Below are 25,000 nucleotides of genomic sequence, written 5' to 3'. Positions count from 1 at the left end.
TGGAGGGGCCGAGGGGTGGAATACTAAAATACACAAACAAACAAACATAAAACAATCCGCAAAAATACTAATTAAATATCAACCTAATGTGTATTCTACCTATCTAACAACCTTACATAGTTCAGGACGTATCTATTTTGAGTAAAGCAACGAATCAACCAGTGAGTGAACCAGTGAGTGAACGAATGATGGGTCCTTCGCAAGCCCCGGCAGAAGCTTCATCAGGCAGGAAGGAATCTGAATGGGCACAGTCCTGCTTGTCTCGTCTTGGTTAGCGGCGGGAAGTGAGGAGAAGGCTGGGGCAAGGAAGCAACGATATCGTGTGAAGGATTTAAGGACTGTCGAGGGATACTGAAGGAGAGAGTTTTCATCATGGGGGGCGTGTCGCTTACCCCTGGGTGTATATGGGGGTCTCTGCTCCCCCTGGTGGCTGTGGTGTCCCTTGGTGCGGCGGTCCCAGTGGTGTTCCGTGAGTGCATGTTGTGTTGTGTTGGGGTTGGAAGTGACGTGTGTGGGAGTTGGGGTTCAAATAGGTTTTCAGTGATGGGAGTGGGGAGATTGTTTTTTTCTGGGGTGGAAGTGGAGTGCGCTTAATTAGAAAATGTCTATAGGTAATGAAGGTAAAGGTAAAGTTGGGAGCATAAGGCATAGGTGCGCGTGGCCTCGGCGTTAATTATAGTCACCGTACATGTTTTCTCGTATAGTTTGTGATTGAGGGATTATGCATGTTATAGGGTGGAAGGAGAGTACCCGTAACTAAATTGTACCTGCATCGGTGAGTCGGATAGGGTTCATATGTAAGCATAATGTATAGCTGCGCATGGTCTCGGTGCTTATCTCAGTCACGGTCTTATTTTCTAGTTTGGTTTCAGTGATTCGGGGGATTATGGATTTTCTAGGGTGGAAGTTGAGGGGGATTGAGTTTTCTAGGGTGGAAGTTGAGGGACTATGGATTTCTAGGGTGGAAGTTGAGTACGCGTAACTAAATTGTACCTACATCGATAAGTTGGGTAGAGGTTGAGTTGGGAGCATACTGTGTAGCTGCGCCTGGCCCGTGTTAATCTGTTACATTGCCTAGTCTTTCGTTGTAGAAGCAGCTGTAATTTGCGTTTTTTTGTGATTTTTAAGTTTGAAGGTGATCATGCGTTTCTTTCAACCCTTTGCAGATGGAAGACCTCCGTATGTACCACTACCACCAATACCGCATCACTACGATCCCCCCGCCACCCCGGACCCCGACACATCCCACTCCACACTCTCCTTCCCCATGCCTCGTTCCGGCACCACCAACAGACCACCCACCCCCTTTACATTACATCCCACACCGCCTCGCCCTCCCACCACCCAGCGACCCCACTGCTGGAACCCCGAGGAGTGTTGCGCTCACCCCTACGACTCTGAGAAGTTCGACGAGTGCTGTGAGGAACACGGGTGCTGCCCTACTGAGTGCCCTGTCACGCTGCCGGGTAAGTGTGTGGGTAACTGGAACACTTACGCCTTGGCGAACAGTGGATGTATGTAGTGGTGGATGTTGGGAAGGGATTAATCTAGTCGGGTGTTGCTGGTCTGGCTCTATCACACACTGTTGGTTTTATGCCTTGACTTTGTGGTGGCGGAATTTTTAGGCATTCTTGAGGCTTCGAAATAATAGCACTGGGGCTCAACTTGGTATTTCTATAATCTAATCTGGTTTAAAGGGCTGTATGAATGCTTTGGTGTTTCAATAGCGTTTCCTTAGTGAACTGAACATATGTATTGGCGTTGGTGACTGAAATAATGTCCAGTGGAATTGTTACTTGGGTGTCTTAGATAATTTTTTACCCCCTTAGGTGGCGTCCTGACCCACACGGAGCGATGTAAAGCCTGGGAGTGTTGCGTCCACCGGGAGGGCTCGCAGAATCACCAGGAATGTTGCAAAAAGCACGGCTGTTGCCCCTACTGCGGTAGTGTGTCGTCAGGTGGGTGGGCGGAGGGGGCCTGTGCTACAAGCGGAGTGCGGAGGTTTTTACGGATGGGGATGGATTTAACTAGACAGCTATTTATATTTTGATAAACTTGACAGATTCCATTGACTTGTGTGGACTTCTTAATATCGAATGATTTTAAATGGGAGACTTCAAAACTAGCATGTGGACTTGTGTCAAAGTATTTCAACTATAAATTTTCTCACGGCTACAAATGCTTTCTCCTCCAGGTTGCTGCTACAACGGCCTCAATTACGCCTTCGGGAGCATAGTGCTGGACCTGCCCGAGGTCTGCCTCCAGCTGGTCTGCGCTGCCAAACTGATTCCACACTTTCCTTACTTTGTCGCCACCATCGCTCCCGTCAAGACTTGTTCCTGTGAGTGTGAAGGGTAACTTTAATGAATCTAATTTGCTTTATCCGCGACCCGTCTTGTCTGCTGCTCATATAATTGCTTGTGCTTTACTGCTCATATAATTGCTTGTGCTTTACATGTTATTGTCCGTTAAGTTTTCCTTTTTGTATACAGTCACGGACATGAGTGACGCGTGCGTGGGCTGCCCCATCCACCAGTGTGTGGACAAGACAGGGCTGGTGCGGGACGAGGGCGACAAGTGGGAGCCCTCGCCGTGTACCCAGTGCGAGTGCCTCTTCGGGCGCGTCACTTGCAGGAGTCTGTTTGTAGATTGTCGCCCGCCGCCACACCCAGGCTGCATCGCCATACCCGGACCCTGCTGCCCCGTCTACCACTGTGATGAGTACGTTGGCCGCTGCTGTTCCGGCTGACATCGCCTTTCGTAATTATTCAGTGCAGGAAGGCAGGAACAGTAACAGTGACTTTAAACCTTTAATGTTTTATCTTGGGCATTTTAATGTATTTTAGGTTTAAAAGTGATCAGTAAAGGTTCATACTGCTGAATCATTAGTTGGGTTAGGATGAACGTATAAGTGAACCAGAAAGTTTGTCTTGAAAGAACTTTAAATATAATATAGGATATCTTTTGTCCTTGCCTTTCCAGCGGCTGTATCGACGACAACGGAGTCTTCCGTCCCTTGGGCAGCCAGTGGCCTTCGGCTGACCCGTGCCTGGTGTTTGTGTGCGGCGAGAATGGCGTGAGCCGTGTCGTGATTGACTGTAAGCCGCCGCCGCAGCCCCACGAAGGGTGTTATCTGCAGCGTGTGGACGGCCAGTGCTGCCCGGAGTGGAACTGCAGGTGAGTCTGCAAGCTTTGCCACTTTTATCGAAGTTTGTGGCTGCCGTCGGAGGTGAGGAAAGCTTTGCGGATGTGGTTTACTTAAGTCTTAAGATGACGTGTAGTTGGGGATGGGTGGACATAATTTCGCAATGTTTTCTAATTGTACAAAACGTGACTAGGTAGCTAAAGGCTGTGATAAGAGGTTAGGAAAATAATTTAACGGGTGGAAGGATAGTTTCTGGATGGTTGTTCTCTTACCTCGGTGCATTACACCCTGTTGGGCTGCTTGCGTGAACCATAGACTAGTAAAATATTAATCTTCCTAAATTCTCTTCTTTGCATTGTTTATTTTTCTAAATCTCCTAAATGATCCTCTGAAGGACTATTTTCTTTGTTTCAGTCGGTGTCTGGACAGTGACGGAACCTTTCACCCTCTGAACGACGTGTGGCAGAGCGGCCCGTGCCTGGTGAAGGAGTGCAGGGAGCGCGGCGTGGTAGTGAGACCCGTGGCCTGTCCGTCTCCGGGAGACCCGCCGCACCGATCCTGCTTCCTTGGCGTCGCCGAGGGAGACTGCTGCGAGGCGTGGCAGTGCGAGTAAGTTATTGTAATTGACTTTTTACTTTCTCTGTACAGACCACAGTGTGAAGCAACGTAGAGGTGGTGGTTGCCTGGTGCAGTTCTGTCATTAGCAATCAGGACAGATGCTTGAAGTTGTCCCCCTAGAGATAATTTGTAATAATTGTTTTAATTATTTTGAGTTAGACCCTTTTTTTTTTAGCAAGTTTCTGTCCCGTGTCAGTATCTCAATCCTTCCCAGCGGTTGTTGGGATGGCGGCGTGCTGCACCCCCCCGGCGACGTTTGGTCCTCGGACGACCCCTGCTTCAACCACGTGTGCACCGGCCACGGTGCGGTGCTGCGGCCCGTCGACTGTCCAGACTTTCCGAAGCCCCACGAGAGCTGCTTCGAGTTTACACCTGAAGGAAAGTGTTGCCCGACCTGGAACTGTAGGTGCGTGCTTGGCTTGTTATTCCGAAGATGACCTGGGAGATTTAAGAGTCCTTTTATTCAAGTGTTCCTTGTGTTTTTTTAAAATTGAGTTTGCTTGATGTCTGAACTATCGATTTATTTTAAAGTTTCCTTTGCATGTTTAGACTTTTACTTTAATAGTCTTACTGAGACTATATCCAATATTACTTAATCTTTATTAATTTTCACTGAGGCTGTATATGAAAACTAATATTGATCCCATATGATATACTTTTGCAGCTAATGAATAAGTTTAACCCTTGCCAGTCATGAATATAGTTTCCTTTCGTCCGCAGCGGGTGTCTGGACTCTGAGGGCAACTTCCACCCGCAGTTCGAGGAGTGGCAGAGCAACCCGTGCACTGTCCACGTGTGTCACCTGGACGGCATCACCACCAAGTCGATCACGTGTCCCCAGATTGGCCCCGCCCCGCACTACACCTGCCACATGGTGCCAACGGGGGGCGGCTGCTGCAAGGAGTGGAAGTGCGAGTAAGGGTTTATGGATTTACCAGTGTTTTGAATTTGAATTTTATGCTTACAGAAGATTACAAAATAGGTTTAGTCAGTCTAAGATCATCTCGGGCGCGTTAACCATTGAGATTGTGGTGGGCAAGAACACATTGCAGAGTTCATTCTTAAATACGTATCGCTCAAAAATTTCACTTGGTCTGACGCAAGTTTTAACGTTTAATGTAAATTTCGTACATCAAACTGTCTCTTCCTAGCGGGTGTTTCGATGACAATGGCCTCTTCCACACGCTGGGTACGGAGTGGGTGTCTAAGGAAAACCCGTGCAAGAGGCTGAGGTGCACGAAGTCTGGCATAACCTCTTTCTTGATCGCGTGTGACCCGAAGCCGCCGGCCCACGAAGGGTGCTTCCTCGAGTCCGTCGAGGGGCAGTGCTGTCAGAGGTGGAACTGCAGGTGAGGCGCTGCAAGACTGTTAACAGTGTTACGTTCACCTCGATCAGTGTGTTAACACTGATCTTGAAAGCTGTTGGTTAGTATTACTATTGAAATACTTTCGTTTTACTCTACTTTCGCCACCTCAAGCAAGCTTGAAAACTTTCTCCCAGTGGTTGTGTGGACGACGATGGAGTCTTCCACCTCTTGTACCACGAGTGGAAGACTGACCCGTGCACCACCCACATCTGCACGGAGAGCGGCATCCAGATGGCCCAGGTGTCTTGCCTGCCCCCGCCGCGGCCACACACAAGCTGCAAGCTCGTCTCGCTCCCCGGGGTCTGCTGTCAGGTGTGGGACTGCAAGTACGGCCGGAGCTACCTGGGCTGCCACGAGGACGACCAGTACTACGAGGATGGGGAAGAGTGGACGACTGACGACCCCTGTGAAAAGCGCCGTTGTATGTCTGGCACCATTGCCACGGAAAGTATCTCTTGCTCAATGGTCGAACCCCCGACAGCTAACTGCTTAAAGGAGGATCATATAGAGGAATGCTGCCCCACATGGAACTGTAGGTAAGTAGGTGGTGAAGTAGTGGTCTGTAATTGTGGGTTGTGTAATGCTATTGACTTTACAATGGAATTAATCTAATTTTCCCAACCAAAAGATGGATTAAATTTTCCCACAGCGGGTGTGTGGATGATGATGGAGTCTTCCACAAGTTGGGCGAGGAGTGGAGCCCCAACCCATGTCAAACTAACTCTTGCTCAGAGTCCGGGATAAACTATATATTAATAGACTGTCCCGAGGAGCATCCCGACCCCGGCTGCCACCTCGTGACTGATCCCGACGAGTGTTGTCCCCGTCAGGAGTGCAGGTGACTGTCTCGAGGTGATGGGGGGGGGGGGGGGGGGGGGTAGGCGAGGGGGTAAAGTTTTGTTGGTTCTGATCCCGCGATAAACTGTACGGCTAATGGCACAAATTTCTTCCTGGACAGTGGCTGCGTGGATCAGCACGGTGACGTTCGACAGGACGGCGAGGAGTGGCCCTCCAGCGACCCGTGCCTGGTGTTCAGGTGCGTCCTCGCGTCGGTGGAGCCACACCTGGTCCAGTGCAACGAGACTCGCCCGTCCCTTCCAATCTGCTTCCCGTCCATAGAGAAGGACCTGTGCTGCCCGACCTGGAACTGCAGGTGAGACTATGAAGCTAGGCATACTGAAGTTGGAGTACTCCAAATTTTATCATTAGTTTTATACTCACTCCACCCATCCCCACAGCGGCTGTCTGGACAAGGATGGAGTGTTCCACCCCATCGGCGAATCGTGGCCGTTCTTTCCCTGCGCTACGTTAACTTGCACGAGTGAGGGCGTGGTTACCGCCATCCAAGAATGTCCTGGCCCGCCGCACCCAGGCTGTGTCCCCGAGCCTCTCCTCCCCGACCAGTGTTGTCCTGAATGGCGCTGCAACCAGCCGTAGGTGTCCCAGGCTCTGCTAATGTAATTAAATTAACAATCTTCCTGTTAAACTTAACATCTTGAGGATTCTCATATGTTGGGGAATGAAGCGGACTGATTCGTAGGCTGGGGAAATTTTTCGGTTTGATATATTTAAGCACCTTGACTTGATTTGGATTTTTGTTCAAATTTTACTGTGCTGCTCCACTGACCGGGGTGTGCCGCGGTGCCGTGCGGGGCGTCACCCACCGCCCAGGACGGCATGTCTCTTATTCAGTATCTGAAATTAGAGCAATCTTTAAGTAATGGCATTGGAGATGTTAAAAAGTCCGGCTGTCTGTAGGTAACGCGGATGCGTCTTTCCCTCAGGCCTTACAAACTTGACTGTTCCAATGTGGGATGTCAAGGACCGCCGGCCGGCCACGACTGCAAACCCCACAGGCCCCCGGGACGCTGCTGCCCCGTGTACCACTGCAGGTGAGCCTCTGGGCCTTTAAGAGACACTGGTATCTTCTTAGGTTTAGGGGGAATGGAACTGTTACTGTCCAATTTAAATTTTATTTGTTCGGCTTCACATACAAAATGGTGTATCTATCATAATTCCAGTATGTGATTAATAGAAGCCTTCTTTGGACTTTTCATACTTTATAATTATCATGTAAAGCATTTGTTGTGGGGTCATACTTTATAATTATCATGTAAAGCATTTGTTGTGGGTTCCTTATGAAAGTTTTCATCCCCTGCAGGTCTAATAAGCCTCTGGATGAAAAATGCGCCGCCGTGTTGTGTTTAGGCCCCGAGCCCGGCAAGACCTGCACGGCCTACACGCCCGAAGGAGAGTGCTGCCCCGTGTATGACTGCCAGTGAGTAACTTCGAGGAAGGACGACAACTTGAGACTTCTATTAAAAATCCCATAAACCTAAAAAGTAATAAGATTAAGTTTTGTCCTTGTGTGATCGTGATTCCCTTCCATAGCTACTTCTAAGCTTTAACAAGTCTTCTCATTCCGTCGGCCAGCGCTCCACCGTCCCGCCAAACCTAGCAAATGACAGGATCGAGTCTTTTTGGCTCTGGTTGTTACTGAGAATGAACCAAGTGAAAGATCTATACATCTTCCATGAAGGTGTTCTGATGCACTATCCTCTTCCCGTCGTGCCGGACGCGTTAGGGTGTTGTCCTTGCCAGACTAGGCCGAAGAAATTATGTAATTTAAGTTTGTTAGTTTGTTTAATACATATAAGAAAATTACTGTAATCTTTATTTCCTTACAGATGTGGCTTAAATAAAAAGTTATGGATTTAGTTAATTACATAGTACATTCACTACAGTCGGTTGTGGTCTTCAGGATACTTTTGAACAAGAATAGGATTGGGAGTGTTCAGCCGAACAAAGAAAGCTTCTCTTTAGAAACCAAAATGGTGTCGGAAGAGAATAAAATGTGTATGTAGGGCAGCTGGCGGGGGGGAGGAGGGAGGTCGTGGAGAGGAAATTGTAAAGAATCGCTGAGCGAAAACAGCCTGTTGAAAGCTTCAACTTTTATGCTGTATAGGTGGCGGGATCGCGGTACAAATCAAAGGGTCTACAGGAGGTTAGCCGTTGAAGATGTACCATCACTGAAAACTCTGTTCGCGGGAAAGAATGCGAAGCTGAATATTTGTAGGCGGCGCCTTAGGGGCGACTTGGGTTGAAGGCTTTACTCGAGCAGTCAAAAGTATGAAGAAAAATATGGGTGGAGTGTGAACATCTTGTATATTGGCTAAACTGAACCTGGTGACAAAAATAATGGGAGGGGAGTTTTGTGGTGGTGGCTGTAATGGTACTATAGATCTGGCTGAGATACATTGCAACTCACTTTATTATGGCCTTCCTAAATATCTGCTGAAGAAATTACAACTTGTCATGAATAGAGCTGCAAGGCTGATTAAGGGTCTGCCTCCCCCGTGAGAGAATAACACCTGCACTTACTTGCATTGGCTACCCATTAAGGAACGAATAGTCTACAAAATGTCTTGACTTGTCAAGCAACGCGACTTGGTAAACCTGGATATTTGAGAAATTTACTACAGGATTTTCATTTGGACGCCACCATGTCAGTGAGACACTAAGAGCAGTATAGACTGAGCCCAGGGTCAACCTGGAACTGGGTTTCAGAGCATTTGGGAAGAGTGCCCCGCGGCTCTATAATGAGTTACCCGGGGATGTTAAAAACAGTGGCAGTCTGGCATTCTTCAAGAAAGCGCTGAAGACTCGCTTATTCACTAAATCCTACGACTTAACAAACTAATATTGAGGACAACTTTAGGTGCTAATATTACTGTTATAATGTTCGCGGCCCTGTGGAGCGCTGCTACGGCGGCGGACCGGGGCCCGAAGCCTCATCAACGATAAACGGTAAACACTTCTGAGTTGATATATGATGGCTGATCCAGTTTCTCTACCGCCGTCGACATAAAGTGGTATCAAAGAAGAAATTACATGAGATGCGTTGTGTGGTTGGGGTTGGCTGTCTTTACACTGAAGAAAGTATTTTAATCTAAACACGAGGTGGAACTCAACCAAGGCTTTTAACAACTGAACTAAAATGACAAAAGTGGAAAAAGAAGCATGTGTTAGGGTGATTATTTTTTTTTGTTACAGGAAAGCGAGAAGAGGTAAAAATGTTGGTTTGATTTGACTAAACCAGGAATCTTACGTGACAAAATCTGGTGCCATGGAATAGAGGATCAAGTGCGGTGTTGGTGGCCGGCCTTGGTGGTGAATGCTTAAAATCTTGGTGAGGAAAAGGTACTTGGGGTTAACAGTCTGAAACCTCTACAAGAACCGTACTTAGCGCCGCAGAGCAGGACCGCAGGTGTGATGTAGGTGGCGCTGGTGGTCCCTGTACTGGAAACCTAAGAACAAAAACTATCGGAAATACAGAATATGGTGGAATCAGGAATCTCTGCATAGACTAAGATCAGGGGATGGAGCAAACAGTGGAGGTGGTGGTGGGGGAGTGTGGGGATTCGGGTCTTTGTATTGAAAATCGTGAAGGGAGAAAGGGGAAAGGAGGGAGGGGAGGGAGGGGAGAAAAAACTATATGAAGGGTCGCCTGGAATATTGTGGGTCAGGGGACGGTATTACCTTATACGTCACCTGTTCTGATAAGGGCTGGGGTCAATGGCTAATATTGACAGCGGGGCGGCGTGAGTGACGACTATCGGGGGACGGGAAGGAAAAAAGGATACAAAGAGGGTGTGTGTGTGTGTGTGAGGGTGCTGTCCGGGAGCTTGGTGATAAGAGGAACTTTGCTCACTTCTTTTTGTGACTGACGAATGTTTAGGGAAGAGAACGCAGACGGAGAATGATGATATACAGCACATGATAGGGGTAAGGATAAGAGAAATGGGAACTGGAAGGGTGGATAAGGGTAAGGTGAGGAATAATGATCACTGCGGAAAGGTGGGTAAGGATAAGGAACTGAATGTGTAAGGGTGGATAAGGGTAAGGTAAGGCTGGACAAAGTAACGAAAAGTGTAATGATAACTTAAAGGCAAGGAGACAAAAAAAGTGTTTGATGATAAAAAGGAATTTGATCGCTTTTTGTTGACTGACGGGGCTTGGTAAGGAAAATGTAAAGAGAGAGATAAAGTGGTAATGATAAAAACTGTGGAAAGAAAGGGGACAAAAGGGGAAGGGGAGTCTGGTAAAAAATGAGGGACTTTGCTTGTTTCTCTTTAGCCGACGTGTGTGTGTGTGTGTGTGTGTGTGTGTGTGTGTGTGTGTGTGTGTGGGAGGGGGATGAGACTAAGAGGAGTAAACTAAAACGAATATTAATCTAAAGAACTGCGGTTGAATAAGTTTATGTATTGTCAAAGCAAGATAAAGGAAAGCTGTACAGTCAGTCTAGTGAATATACGTAAAAAAAAAGATGAGACTAAGAGGATTAAACTAAAACGAATATTAATCTTATGAACTGCGGTTGAATAAGTTTATGTATTGTCAAAGCAAGATAAAGGAAAGCTGTACAATGTCTAGTGAAAATAAGGTAAAAAAAAGAAGAAAAAAAACTACATTCACGCCAGTAAAATCAAAAGCCAAATTATCAACTCGTTCCGCTGCTTCGAGAACGTTCACGGAGCAACAAAACCGAATCTGCATAAAAATAACCGAATTCATTATGCAGTTACACACAATGGAAAAGAAACACCATCAACCCGCTTAACAGACGCCGAGTATACACAGTTGTCTTCACTTGGATTACACAGAAAACGGCGAAAACGGAAGAAAATGCTTATAACGCTCTTAGATATGTGGATGGAACTGACTGGCTCGTTCTCCGCGTGGTAGGTACAAGACACTGACTACTTGGAATCGCCTGGCTAAGTGGATGACGTGTTGAATTGTGTAAGTAGTAATAAGCCTTTGTTAACAATCTATAACACATTCACCCATTCATCCATACGTCGATTCATTCATACACACATCTAGCCATTCATGTATCTATTTTCAAGTCAGTTTAGCTGTAGAGACGAGGAGGAATATATTAGCAGCCATTCAGTCACGCATCTACCCACTCATACACGTAGCCAGCCATTCAGGTGCCTATTCTCACGTCCATTTAGCTTCAGGCACGTGAAAAAGTTTATTAACAGCCATCCAGCCACATGTCTATCCATTCATACACTCATTCAGCCATTCTGGTATTCACTTTCATGTCAAGTTAACTCTAGAGACGAGGAAACGTATACTAACAGCTATCCATTCAGGTATTAGTTTTTAGGTTGAGCTTGAGAGACGAGGTGAACATTCTGACAGTCATTCACTCATACAAACATCCAGCCTTCGCGTATCTGGTCCCAGGTCAGTTTAGATCAAAGAGACGAGGAAAAAATATAACAAAAGATTCAGGTATCTATTCTCACCTCAATCCCATTCGAGAGACGAGGAAAAACATACCGGCATATTTGATCGCTATCTCCCGCGAGTCCCCGGTGAAAGAGAAAGAACCCCATGGCCTCCGAGGCGGCGCGGGTCACGGCAAGAACACGGGTGGGGGGTCGGGGGGGGGGGTGGCTGTGCGTGACGTCAGAGTTATCAGTTATTCAGTTATTCTCTCTGATCTGCCTTTTTTTCGCGGCCACTCTTACCCCGCTGCATATATCTTTTTCAGGCCCGGGTCAAAGCGCAACTCTCCGCGACAGAAAAACGGCGCAGATACCTTTGACACGCTCCGTTTTCTTTCTTGCCGTCCGTCACAAGGCAGGTTTAGTATTGCCATCTGGTGAGCGGGGACGACGATACGACGTGAAGCAGCTTGTTGTTGTTATTATTACGTGCACTGAAATGAGTTGTGAATCTTCTGCCTTCCTTCCTTGTCTCCGAATTTCCATGAAGACTCAATTTATACAGGCGAGCTTAACCTTTTTAGTATTTATTGGAAGATTTGCACGTCCTTCGGCCTCATAAAGCGTAGTACATTGAACCAACTTCCTTCCTTGTCCCTGAATTTCCACGAAGACTCAATTTACGCAGCTTAACTTTTTTAGTATTTATTAGATTTGCACGTCCTTCGGCCTCATAAAGCGTAGTACATTGAACCAAGGCCCTTATTCTCAAACCTTGCGAGGCTTGCACACCCACACTGGACAAGGCTTTCGTAGAAATTGTGGGTACTTCAGTGGGTACTTTCATAAGCCCAGTAATAGCTTGACAAGGTTCCTGCATGCATGATCAACGTGAAAACACTCATTAGAACTCGATTAATCTCCTTTGTGGCTTTTGAAAGTTAGAATTGTGTAAGTAGTTCATTAATCAGCCTTTGTTTGCTATCTATACCACATTCACCCATTCATCCATACGTCTATTCATTCATACACACATCTAGCCATTCATGTATCTATTTTCAAGTCAGTTTAGTTCTAGAGACGAGGAGGAATATATTAACAGCCATTCAGTCACGCACCTACCCACTCATACACGTAGCCAGCCATTCAGGTGCCTATTCTCACGTCCATTTAGCTCCAGGCACGTGAAAAAGTTTCCTGACAGCCATCCAGCCACACGTCTATCCATTCATACACTCATTCAGCCATTCTGGTATTCAATTTCATGTCAAGTGAACTCTAGAGACCAGGAAACGTATACTAACAGCTATCCATTCAGGTATTAGTTAGGTATTTGTGAGAGTCGGAAGCGTCTGAGAATTTGGGACCACGACAGTTTGGGAGCGATACAGAATATGAACCAGTTTCCTTCAGGACTTTCTGTGAGTTTTCTGATTTCTTTGGATATTCTTTGCATTAGCTTATTGAAAACGACCGCGTATAATCACCTATTGAACAGATTAAGTGCTGTATTGCTGCGTAAGTCTGCATATAATTTGTTTAGTTTCATACGTAGAAGCTGAGGTGAAACAGCTCATTATGCGTATTGAAACTTGCTTCGAATCTTCCTCCTGGTCGAAACTCCTTCAAATCACACTCAATCTTCATTTCATCCAGTAGCTTCTAGAAGGGATAAAAGGGGAGGTAGGCGATGGTAGAAGCTCAAGTGAATTAGCCCTTTATGTGTATTGAAACTTGCTTCGAATCTTCTTCCTGGTCGAAACTCCTTCAAATCACACTCAATCTTCATTTCATCCAGTAGCTTCTAGAAGGGATAAAAGGGGAGGTAGGCGTTGGTAGAAGCTCAAGTGAATTAGCCCTTTATGTGTATTGAAACTTGCTTCGAATCTTCTTTTCTCTCAGTACCGGCTGGAAGGGGTTGAGGTGAGGTCGTCGTGGGTAGAAGTTGAATTGAAACATCCCATTATGTGTATTGAAACTTGCTTCGAATCATCCTCGTCGAGATTCCTTCGCTTCACACCCCAACTTCATCTCTTCCAGTACCAGTTTGACGGGGTTGCGGTGAGGTCGTCGTGGGTGGAAGATCTTAAATTGTGACTTTTGTGGCTCCCGTCGGTTTCTCCACGGTGATGGCGCGGCCTGGCGTGTGGGATCCGTGCTGGGTTTTCGGTGTTCTGCTGGTGGCGGTGACTGTGGGGCCGTGTATTGTTGCAGCCCAAGGTAAATAGAAGTGTGATGTCTTTGTATTGCGGGAAGCATGGGGAGAATGTGATGCGTCCGCGCTGGCAGAGACTTGCGCTTGTTTATAATGATGGTTAAGCTAAATGTAGGACGTGGGGTGGTGATTTTTGCAGCCTATAGTAAGTCGGTGTCACTTGTGTATTGCGGGAACCATGAGGAGAATTTGAGGCGTTCGCGCTGGCCGAGACGAGTGTGTTCATGATGGTTAAGATGAATGAAGGACGTGGGATGATGATTTCTGCAGCCTATAGTAAGTCGAAGCGTCATCTGTGTGTATTGCGGCAACCATGGAAAGGGTAGAATGTGATGCGTCCGAGCTAACTTTGAGACCGTCGCGTGTTCTTAATGGTTCGCGTGAGAGGGCGTGAGGTTGTGATTCTTGCAGCCATAAGTAGAAGTGTCGTCTCGTGCGTCTTGCTGAAACCATGGGAAAGGGAAGTGTAATACGTTCGAGGTAATGGAGGTTGTTGTGTGTTTGTTAGTGATGATTCGGGGGAGAAGAGGACCTGAGGTGGTGATTCCTGCTAGTTTTTTGAGAGTTCTGTTCCCGTTGTATGCATGTTTTAATTATTTTCTTACTTCTCTTGTATAACTTTTTTTTCTAATTCTTATTTCGCATTGTCAAGGACTATTCTGGGTTGCGTTGTCATCGGGTCATCTATCCCATAATCAACGTCGCCAGTCAAAGTTTAGATTCCCCGTTTGAGCGATTGCATGTCATTTAAGACGTGGAAGTGTGTATTCCGGGAGCCGTGTGAAGGAAGGCTGTTATATTAGTGCGCGGTGAGCCTGAGCCCGTATTCCTAAACCTATCGTCACCTCTGTAAGCGCGTGTTTGAAAAGCCTCTCGAAGCTGCTCTGATTTCCATGGACTTTTGTGATGCTGGGGATAGTTTTATAAGACTTCTGTATCTTGAACGGGAAGAATCACCCATCAACACCCAGATACTCTTTTCTGTGGCCTTGGGAAATAGTCCTACGAGCCCTTTACGTTTTATATATGTGAAGATAGACCCAGATAATCTTTTCTGTGGCCTTAAGAAATAGTCATACGAGCCCTTTACGTTTTAGATGTGTGTTTTCAATTCAGACTGGCGGGTGGTTTTGGTATTAGGGTGAAAGGAGGATGTGTGATAGTCTAGCCTAAATATCACCGCGAGAGGAAAGAAAGTTGCGGAGTGAAGACCTTATTTTTTTTATACTTTAGTTCTCTACGCTTTCACCTCTCGGCTTTCCATCTGTCGCCTCTCCACACAGATCCCCCAAACCCCCTGTGCCCAAATCAAGGGGGAAGGCAGTGCTGTCGGTTCCCAATGTTCTCGCCTGAGTTCGACGAGTGCTGCACAGAAGTCGGATGCTGCCCAGTCGAGTGCACCGAAATGCCCACCACCACCACCACGACCACCACGACCACCACTACGACCACGGGGGGTAATAATGACGGGTCTGAATAGTTAATGAGTACGGTTCGGTGACTTTAATATGGATGTAGACTTTTTCTGATCATTCACTTATCTCATTATTAATTCCTTCCCCAGTGTTAATATGGATTTGGGCTTTTTCTGGGCATTCATTTATCTCTTTATTAATTCCTTCCCCAGTGATTATATGGATTTGGGCTTTCTGGGCATTCATTTATCTTAATTCCTTCCCCAGTGTTTATAGTTTTCGAGTTCCCTGTTCCCGTTTTATACATGTATGCTCGCTGGTTTTATGTGTAGTTTATTGTATGTATATTTTTTGTTTTTCGAGTTCTCTGTTCCCGTTGTATGCATGTATATTTTAATGATCTTGTTGCCGTTTCGCTTTCTTTTCTATTTTTTATTTCGTATTGTCAGGAGGGACTATTCTGGGTTGGATTGTCATCAGGTCATCTATCCCATCAACCCCGCCAGTAAAGGTTTAGATTGCCCGTTTGAGCGATTGCACGTCATCCAATCGCTTTAGGTGTAATTGGTTGTTATTAGATTCGTACGTGTCTGTGTTGGCTGCTGATATTACCTTGGTGTTCGTAGGGCTTAGTGCATAGACCAATTATCCGTTTCCATCTTTGCATCTTTCTGTTTTCCCCCTATTTAATCTTTTTCTCATTACCTACATTTTTCTTTATCCGTTTCTATCTTTGCATCTTCCTGTTTTCCCCCTATTTAATCTTTTTCTCATTACCTACATTTTTCTATTTTCCATTTTCCTCTTTCTTCCCACCTAATCTTTTTTTTTTTTATTCTCTAGTCCCTTCCTTTTGTCCTGTCCTATCCTTTTTTTCCTTATTTCCTCAGTTTTTCTCCCACCCTATTCCATTCTGCTTCTCCTTTTCATCCTCTTTCCTGTTCTCCTCTGCCTACTTTTTTTCTCATTCCCATTTATCACACTTTGTTTCAGTTATTTCTTTTTTTCCCTATTCCCTCCTTTTTTTTATCCCATGCTAAATTTTTTGTACCCATCTTTTCAGTTTTTTTTCCTACTCCTCCATTCCCCATCACTTTCTGCCTTCGCCTCATATTTCCTATCTACTCTTTTTTTTTCTAACTTTTTTTTTCTATTTTCTTACATTCCTCCCACTTTATCCCGTCCTTTTCTGGTTTACTCCCTTCCTTCTCTCTTATTCATTCCTTTTATATCCCTATTTCCTCAGTTTTTCTCCCTCCCTGCACTTTTTATTTCCGTTTTCCAGAGCCATCGCCTGCCTGTGAGCGCGGCCGGTCGTGTTGCCGCTTTCCACCCGACAGCATACAGTTTGCACGCTGTTTAGAGAGGCACCGCTGCCGCCCCGAGTGTGACCAGGTGTCCAGAGGTGAGCACGGACGGTGAGGGGAGGGCGGGAGGGGAAGCAGGAAGAGAGGATAGGGTAGAGGGAGGCGAGGAAAGGGTATGGTTTTGTTTTGTATGCACTGGTCCATTCAGCGGGCAGGAAAGGGACCCATATTGATGAAACGAAAGTCGAAGTTGTGGATGGCATGTTTCTGTTTTATGTTTTGGTGCAGAATGTAAATAAAAGTACTTACTGCATTGATGAAATAAAGGTTAGCGTTTTGGGTAATGGGTTTCTAGTGATGTTCTGAAGGATCTAGAAGAGTTATTTCTTTATGCTAGTTGCTTCTCTATGATACGAAAGATGATTTGTTGCGTAACCATTTGATTTTGTTGAGGCAAGGTGGACAGAAGATTTATAACGGATGATTAGAAAAGTACAGGGAACGGAGAAGCGAGACAGGATAGGGATAGATAAATGGATAGGAACAGCAGGGGAAAGGGACAGATGGATAGATAAAGCATAAAGGAAGGAACGAAAAGCACAAACAGGAAGGACAAGTATGTATGGCTTGATGAATGATCGAGGAACGGGAAGTTGAGGAGAGAAACATACTGAAGGATTAATGGCAAAGATGAATGGCATAGGAAAGGGAAATGAGGAAATAGAAAAAAGAGAAGGCAAAGACAGGAAAGATGTGCAGAAAGATTGATGAAAGGGAGAGAAACAAGAGCCCAGAAGAGATAAATGACCAGGCTTACGGTAGGGATAAATTGACAGATGAATTGCAGGATTAAAGAACGAAAAAAAATGGCCGGATAGATGGATGACTTGGCAAAATCCCATTCTCACCCTTTCCCTCAGGCTGCTGCTACAACGGGAGTGTGCGGGCGTGGGGCAGCGTGGTGGAGGAGTTCGAGGAGGCGTGCGTGAACCTCGTGTGTGCCGCCCAGGAGAGAGACGAGCCGCCCTTCCTTGCCGCCCGACTGGTGCTGGTGGAGAGACGCGGGCAAGACTGTGACGGTGAGTATGTGGACTGTGGAAGCGATGAAAACTGTAGGGTGGGAGAGGGCTGACTAGTGTGATTGGAGGATGGGGGTGGTTTGTTGACTGATTAGAGGGTGAAAAAGGGCCTGAAAATTTGACTGGAAGGTAGACAAGTGGTGGAAACTGATTGGAGGGTGGAAGCGATGAAAACGGAGAGGGTGGGAGAGGGCTGACTAGTGTGATTGGAGGATGGGTGCGTTTTGGAGACTGATTAGAGGGCGAAAAAGGGCCTGAAACTTTGATTGGAAGGTAAAGTGGTTTTCGGAAACTGATTGGAGGGTGGAAGTGAGGTCAACTTCGATTGGAGAATGAAAGGACTGGGAAATGTGATTGGGGTGAAAGAGGGATGGGAAGCTGTGAAAGAGGATTGGAAACTAATTGCAGGGTGGAAGTGATGTCAACTTCGATTGGAGAATGAAAGGACTGGGAAATGTGATTGGGGTGAAAGAGGGATGGGAAGCTGTGAAAGAGGATTGGAAACTGGAGGGTGGGAGAGTGGTGGAAACTGATTGGGGAGTGTAAGAGGGTGGGAAGCTGTGATTGGAGAGGGGAAGAGTGTGGGAGCTGTGATTAGAGAGTGGGAAAAGTACTAGAGACAGGGCGTAGGGTTGTCTTATAAGTAGAGCGTAGAAAAGGATCGGGAATGTGGATGGAGGCTTGCAAGGAGGTGGGATTGCTGGTGGGTGGAAGGTAGAAGGGTGTAGGTTATTAAAATGTGGAGGATGACTTTGACATTGAGTAATTTTATAAAGTTTCAAGTATGTTCGGTTGTTTTGTTAGGTTTAGGATTGCAAGGAAAGCTCTAAAGGGAAATGCATGGAAAGATTGGGTACGGAAGTTGAGTTTACGAAGAAATGGATTCAGAATTTAGCAGTCTATAAAAAGGTTGGGTTTAGTTGTTTATGAAATGGATGGGCTTAGGAATCGATGAAGAGGTTGGGGTCAGTTATGATAAGAACACTAGAACATAAGAACGTAGGAGTCTGCAAGAGGCCTGGAGGTAATTTCTTTGAGAGGTTTATGTACATGTAATATTTAGTAGTTTATGAATAGGCTGGGTTTCGGTGTCTACTGCATGAATATAGTGTGTTAAGAAGTTTTTTTTTTTTGTAGTAAAGGAAGCAGCTGAAGGGCGTAAAATTCTTGTAAAAAAAGCCCGCTAATCAATGCCCCTATATAACAGTGTATAGACTAGTCGCTAAAAGATTCGTTCCTTGTCTTTAAATTTCAGACCACCTGTGCGAGTCTTGCCGCGACGCCGTATGTGTGGACGCGACGGGGGCGATGCGGCAGGTGGGGGAGGAATTCCTTCTGGACGATTGTAACCTGTGCACGTGCCTGGCGGGGGGACGGGTCGAGTGCCGCCGTCAGGATATGAACTGCCCGCCGCTGCCCACGAACACCCCGCCGCGCTGCCAGGTGGTGAAGGGCCCTTGCTGCTCCATGCTCAACTGTTCCGTGGACCGGTGAGTGTTTATGTAACGTGTTGGTGTCAATGTTTGTCCTGGGAAGGGATGGGTGTTGGTGTTGGATTTGTGTTAGTGATGTTGAGTATTTGTAGTTCGTAGGTTGTTGTATCGGTAAGTTATTGATCTGTTTCGGCGTTGGTCTTGTTTCGGAATTTGTTAGCATCAGTGACTAGTTTTATTGTCAGCGAGTTTTTGTTTGATCCCTATCGTTCTGGTATCTGCATTATCATAGTTTCGGTGTTTGTCTGCTTTAGAGTTTAGTCTGTATAGGTGTTGAACAAGTTTGATTCCGTTGGTTCTGGTATCTGCATTATCATAGTTTCGGTGTTTGTCTGCTTTAGAGTTTAGTATGTATAGGTGTTGAACAAGTTTGATTCCGTTAAGTTCGATTATGTAAAGTTCAGACCAATCTAGTCCGGTAATGCATTTTTCCGCTCTGGTTCGGGTCGACATGATGAATAGTCGGTTAATTTGCGTGGATATTAGCGTGGTTTGGGCGTATTCACTCGGAATTAATTCATCGGGGAAGTGTAATTGCTTGTTAATAGAAACATTTCACGTGTCACCGGGACTCGGCGGCGCGACTCACAGCTGACGGCATTGTGTTCCGGGAAGCTGGGACGCGGAAACACCGGAATGGGGAGGAGAGACGCTGGACACCTCACCTCCCGAAATTGACCTCTCTTTCGGCCACCTCTTTGGATTCTTTTAGGAGCAGCGAGTAGCGGGCTTTTTTTTATTATTGTTTCCTTTTTTTGTGTGCCCTTGAGCTGTCCTTGTAAAAAAAAAGTCTCCCCATCTAATATACACGAGGGAAGGAACTACGATGCATTTTTGTTCCTTCGCCTTAGGAACCTTTTTTTTTTCTTACAACGTTGACATTCCGAAATTGACCATTCTTCCGAAACTGACCTCTCCTCTGGCCACTCCTTCCCTTTTCTTTCATCGGAGCAGCGTCTCGTGGATATTCTTGTGGCTGTATTTGTTTCTCGCCCTTGAGCTGCCTCCCGTGTAAAGAAAATTTTACTCGTACAAGCTCTGCGTTTAAGTTAGGTTACGTGGAACATGCGAGTGATACACAACGGCAAAGACCCCCAGTAAGACACTTTTAGGGTTACAAAACACTATTACGTATGCCACTGTGGACTCCTTACACCTCTCCTCCCGAAATTGACCTCTCTTTCGGCCACCTCTTTTGATTATTTTTATATGAGTAGCGAGTAGCGGGCTTTTTTCTTTCCTTTTTTTTGTGCCCTTGAGCTGTCTTTGTTGTAAAAAAAAAAAAAAACTATAGAAATCCTCAACCACTAACATGAACTGGGATAGAAGTGATGGATAAATATAACCACTTGTAGACTGCAAATCATTAAGTCTTCTCTGACCTCCACCGTGGCCGCAGAGGAACAACTATCTCCTACAACCCTGAAAAGACACGGCAGGAAGTTCGTTTTTGGAAAGAATTATACAAACTTAAATTGCAAATCGCACTGTCTTCCTTGACCGCCGTGAGAGGAGAGGGACAACCATCGCCTCTAAAGCTAAAAATACACGCCAGCGAATCTGTTTATCCTCTTTGACCGTCTCGTGACCTCTTTTGGCCCCTCGTTCCGTTTTCTTTTGTTTGAGGAGCGACTAGCGGGCCTTTTTGTTACTGTTTTTGTTTCTTGGCCTTGCAGAGGAACAACCATCACACACACTCAGACACAACCTCACTCTGTAATTTCTCTTCGCCTCAGCCGCCGACGGTCATGTGCGGCGGGCAGGGCGAGGCATTTGCATATAACTTAATAACGGCGGTGGCTCGGCGGGAACTTGGGGAGCCAGAAGTTAGGGAAGAGAAACCCCGCGCTTAATTAATGGAAGTCGCGACCTTTTTGCGTATTGGTGAGGCTCGAGATTCATGGCGACTTTCACTCCGTCGCCACCGCCGTGGAAAATATTGTAGTAGTTAGTGGCGAGGAAAAAGGGAGGAGGAAAACAGTCTTGAAGCGTTGGCGGTAAAGATAATAGAAGAGAAGGAAAGAAACGGCAGGGAAGATTTGTGGTGGCGAGAACAAGGGAAAAAGTACCGGAGCCTTTATTAATGTTGATATTTTATTTTTCATTATGCCATGAACAAAATCTTTACCATAACTCCTTCGTCGTGGCTTCCTTTTCTATCATTTCCATAACTCCTTCGTCGTGGCTTCCTTTTCTATAATTTCCATAACTCCTTCGTCGTGGCTTCCTTTTCTATAATTTCTATAACTCCTTCGTCGTGGCTTCCTTTTCTATAATTTCTATAACTCCTTCGTCGTGGCTTCCTTTTCTATAATTTCTAACACGCACTCCCGCCCGCACTAACACACCGAAGCACGCGCACTCTCATACGACTGACGTGCTATATTAAATTCTGCACGTATTGTAATGTAGCTTAATAGTAATGGCCTCTTTTAAGGATTTCTTCAAATGTGACTGGCTCGTGTTGTGTTAATACGCTGCGAAAATAGTACTAGTCGCAGAGTTCACGTTAGTAAAGGGAAAATGACGCGCCCTATATCCCTTTTGTTACGTTTCCTTGTCCCTTTCATGCAGTGATTAATTTTGGTGAGTTCCATGTGAAGTGTCGAGTATGTAATGGGTTGGGGAGCGTATAAGGAAGAGCTTTCGGCGGATGGCAGGCAGGGGAGGCTGTAGCAGATTTGGCGGCTTGATACGAGGGCATGACCAACCGTTGGGTCAGTTTCAGGTCTTTTGGCTGCACTTAAGTTGGATACTATTGATTTTTTTTGTTAATAATATTGGTGGTAAGAAACTAACATACAGGTGGCATAGGAAGCTTGTGTCGTCGCAGTCCAAATCTATTGTTCTATCTCCGCCGCACACAACTGTCTATTACTCCATGATTTTAACGCCACATAAAAGGACAGGCAGTTGCCGCCCATGGGTATCCTCAGGGTGCACGTATTGGTCCTCAAACCTTCCCTACAGCGACACCGTTTCGTTTTATGAAACTCCTTCATGGGCCATGTACAACCTCTTGACCGAACTTAGAACTGTGTGCCTCATGGCGTTTGCTTATGTTTATGAAGTAAAGACAAACCTTTGACGGCCCTACACTCGTCCACAACCTTAAATAACACTTCACGGTCCTACACTCGTCCACAACCTTAAATAACACTTCACGGTCCTACACTCGTCCACAACCTTAAATAACACTTCACGGTCCTACACTCGTCCACAACCTTAAATAACACTTCATGGTCCTACACTGGGCCACAACCTTGCATAACACTTCATGGTCCTACACTGGGCCACAACCTTGAATAACACTTCATGGTCCTACACTCGTCCACAACCTTGCATAACACTTCATGGTCCTACACTCGTCCACAACCTTGAATAACACTTCACGGTCCTACACTCGTCCACAACCTTGAATAACACTTCACGGTCCTACACTCGGCCACAACCTTGAATAACACTTCACGGTCCTACACTCGTCCACAACCTTGAATAACACTTCACGGTCCTACACTCGGCCACAACCTTGAATAACACTTCACGGTCCTACACTCGGCCACAACCTTGAATAACACTTCACGGTCCTACACTCGTCCACAACCTTGAATAACACTTCACGGTCCTACACTCGGCCACAACCTTGAATAACACTTCACGGTCCTACACTCGGCCACAACCTTGAATAACACTTCACGGTCCTACACTCGTCCACAACCTTGAATAACACTTCACGGTCCTACACTCGTCCACAACCTTGAATAACACTTCACGGTCCTACACTCGTCCACAACCTTGAATAACACTTCACGGTCCTACACTCGGCCACAACCTTGAATAACACTTCACGGTCCTACACTCGGCCACAACCTTGAATAACACTTCACGGTCCTACACTCGTCCACAACCTTGAATAACACTTCACGGTCCTACACTCGTCCACAACCTTGAATAACACTTCACGGTCCTACACTCGTCCACAACCTTGAATAACACTTCACGGTCCTACACTCGTCCACAACCTTGAATAACACTTCACGGTCCTACACTCGTCCACAACCTTGAATAACACTTCACGGTCCTACACTCGGCCACAACCTTGAATAACACTTCACGGTCCTACACTCGGCCACAACCTTAAATAACACTTCACGGTCCTACACTCGTCCACAACCTTGAATAACACTTCACGGTCCTACACTCGTCCACAACCTTAAATAACACTTCACGGTCCTACACTCGTCCACAACCTTGAATAACACTTCACGGTCCTACACTCGGCCACAACCTTGAATAACACTTCACGGTCCTACACTCGGCCACAACCTTGAATAACACTTCACGGTCCTACACTCGGCCACAACCTTGCATAACACTTCACGGTCTTACACTCGGCCACAACCTTGCATATCATTGATTGTAGCCCTCCCAGTAAAATGTTATTCGCCGCTGACTTTGTTCTTTCCGCCCCACGCAGCACCTGCCAAGACGCCAACAACCAGTTGCACGCCCTCTACGCCACCTGGAAGAGCGACCCTTGCACCAGCCACCAGTGCACGCTGGCGGGCATCACCACCACGAGGCAGGAGTGTCCGGAGAAGCCCTACCCGAACTGTGTGCCGGCGGACGAGCTGGAGGAGGAAGAGGAAGAGGAAGAGGAGGAAGAAGAGGAAGAGGAGGAAGATGACGAGAATGGGGACGAGGATGTATGTTGCCCCGAGTGGAAGTGTGGGTGAGTGTTATGTTTCGGCAAGTAATATTCTTTTCTTAGGTTGCCTAAGTCTGTGTTTTGTTACATAATCTCTACTATTCTCAGTAAAGATGATGCTTGGGTTAAGTTTAGTGTTGATCTTAACGCGGTTTCAGAGATTTATTTAGGTCAGAAATGCTTCTTGAGTCTTGTATTTCCGATTCAGTCATTTATCGTTATTATGGTCTTTCCTGGACCCTTCCTCTCCCTCAGGCCAGACTGCCGGCTGGTGAGGTGTTCAAACGTGCCCCCCGGACCAGACTGCACGGAGGTGTTCGAGCCTCTAGCCTGCTGCCCCGCGTGGAACTGCAGGTGGGTAGATGAGAAGCTGGGGGAGGAGCAGTAGGCGGGAAGAAAAGAGTTGGAGAAAGTAGTAGTTGGGTAAAGGGATTTGGACAATATGAAATGAATGTAAGAGAGCGTTTAATAGTGGCAGGAAGACAAATCGTAGAAATGGGGAGTTCGGAGAAGATAAAGAGGGCGCCGTAAAGACTGGAATGGTCAAGAAGGGAACATCGATAGCAGCGGGGGAGGAAAGCGTGACAGTGGTACGGGAAACAAATAGGGAGCTCGGCGGCTAGAATAGGATATCTCTTAAGGTAAATGGCCTGGAAAGATAGAACGGTGACCCGAGAAGGAATGAACGGAGCGGCGCCACACAGGAATGTAGGAGAGTAGAACGGGGCATTCCGCACCACGAAGAGTTGTCAGAATTCCTACACGCTTTGCCTAAAACACGCGACCTTGATGCACTTAGGGTTTGCAGGAGACGGCGAGGGTGTGTTGGCGTGTCCGTGGGAGTGGAGGAGAGTAAAAACATTTGTTAAGTGATTCTATAAACTAGGCTTTCTCGTGTAAAAACTCTGGGACTTATTTGTGTACGTATAAGAGGTTTTAAAAGTACAAGTAAGATAATATATTTGGGTGTGGTAAGGTAGGGAATGGCCTTAAGTTGGTATAGAGAACTGTAGTAGATATATAACCAGTCTCTATAAACATTAATTATTTCAGAGCAGGTGAAAAATTACGTGGATAGAAAATGTTTTTGAATTTACACACCACATACGTTTCTGTAGCAATGATCTGTATATATGTTTTTTATCGGTAGAAACATTCCCCATCAAATCTAGTCTACCCCAATACCATACAGCCCTAAGACCGTCCACCCCGACAGTTCCCAGTAAGACCTATTGCCCGTCCAGCCAGCTCAGTAGCACTCGTGTTCCGCAGCGGGTGTGTGGACAACAGGGGTCAGTACCACGAGATGGGCAGCTCCTGGCACCCGACGCCCTGCACCACGCTCACCTGCACTCCGCTGGGGGTCGTCAACACCACGGCGCCCTGCAAGCCCAAGCCGCACGAGGTCTGC

The 25,000-nt window shown here is 46.4% G+C and overlaps 2 protein-coding genes across 2 annotated transcripts in view; both read left to right on the top strand.

The window, feature by feature from the left end:
- The first annotated feature begins 271 nt into the window (after positions 1–271).
- LOC126986905 (kielin/chordin-like protein) lies at positions 272–7,794 on the top strand. The gene is made up of 16 exons (XM_050843398.1): positions 272–469; positions 1,167–1,466; positions 1,830–1,958; positions 2,195–2,341; positions 2,493–2,721; positions 2,983–3,177; positions 3,560–3,754; positions 3,978–4,169; positions 4,484–4,678; positions 4,915–5,112; positions 5,265–5,666; positions 5,780–5,968; positions 6,089–6,283; positions 6,369–6,563; positions 6,915–7,022; positions 7,292–7,794. The coding sequence occupies exons 1-16, from the start codon at positions 373–375 to the stop codon at positions 7,410–7,412; spliced, it is 3,087 nt and encodes a 1,028-aa protein (XP_050699355.1). The 5' UTR covers positions 272–372; the 3' UTR covers positions 7,413–7,794.
- A 5,615-nt stretch (positions 7,795–13,409) lies between these two features.
- Positions 13,410–25,000, top strand: part of LOC126986904 (kielin/chordin-like protein) — a 23,447-nt gene continuing 11,856 nt past the window's right edge. The window contains exons 1-8 of the mRNA XM_050843397.1: positions 13,410–13,592; positions 14,871–15,044; positions 16,288–16,407; positions 17,230–17,388; positions 18,644–18,878; positions 23,359–23,613; positions 23,845–23,943; positions 24,862–25,000. The exon at positions 24,862–25,000 is cut by the window's right edge and continues 47 nt beyond it. Coding sequence (XP_050699354.1) covers positions 13,502–13,592; positions 14,871–15,044; positions 16,288–16,407; positions 17,230–17,388; positions 18,644–18,878; positions 23,359–23,613; positions 23,845–23,943; positions 24,862–25,000 — 1,272 coding nt within the window. The 5' untranslated portion in view covers positions 13,410–13,501. The remainder of the gene's footprint in view (positions 13,593–14,870; positions 15,045–16,287; positions 16,408–17,229; positions 17,389–18,643; positions 18,879–23,358; positions 23,614–23,844; positions 23,944–24,861) is intronic.

Source organism: Eriocheir sinensis, chromosome 63, assembly GCF_024679095.1.
Source record: "Eriocheir sinensis breed Jianghai 21 chromosome 63, ASM2467909v1, whole genome shotgun sequence".
NCBI lineage: Eukaryota > Metazoa > Arthropoda > Malacostraca > Decapoda > Varunidae > Eriocheir > Eriocheir sinensis.
Note: the sequence above shows the minus strand (reverse complement) of the source record. Positions and strands in the feature narration are given on the sequence as shown.

Coding starts and splice junctions, on each gene's coding strand:
- LOC126986905 (XM_050843398.1), top strand. CDS start 373: ATGGGGGGCGTGTCGCTTACCCCTGGGTGTATATGGGGGTCTCTGCTC. Junction 5,113..5,264: donor TGTCAGAGGTGGAACTGCAG/GTGAGGCGCTGC, acceptor ACTTTCTCCCAG/TGGTTGTGTGGACGACGATG. Junction 5,667..5,779: donor TGCCCCACATGGAACTGTAG/GTAAGTAGGTGG, acceptor ATTTTCCCACAG/CGGGTGTGTGGATGATGATG.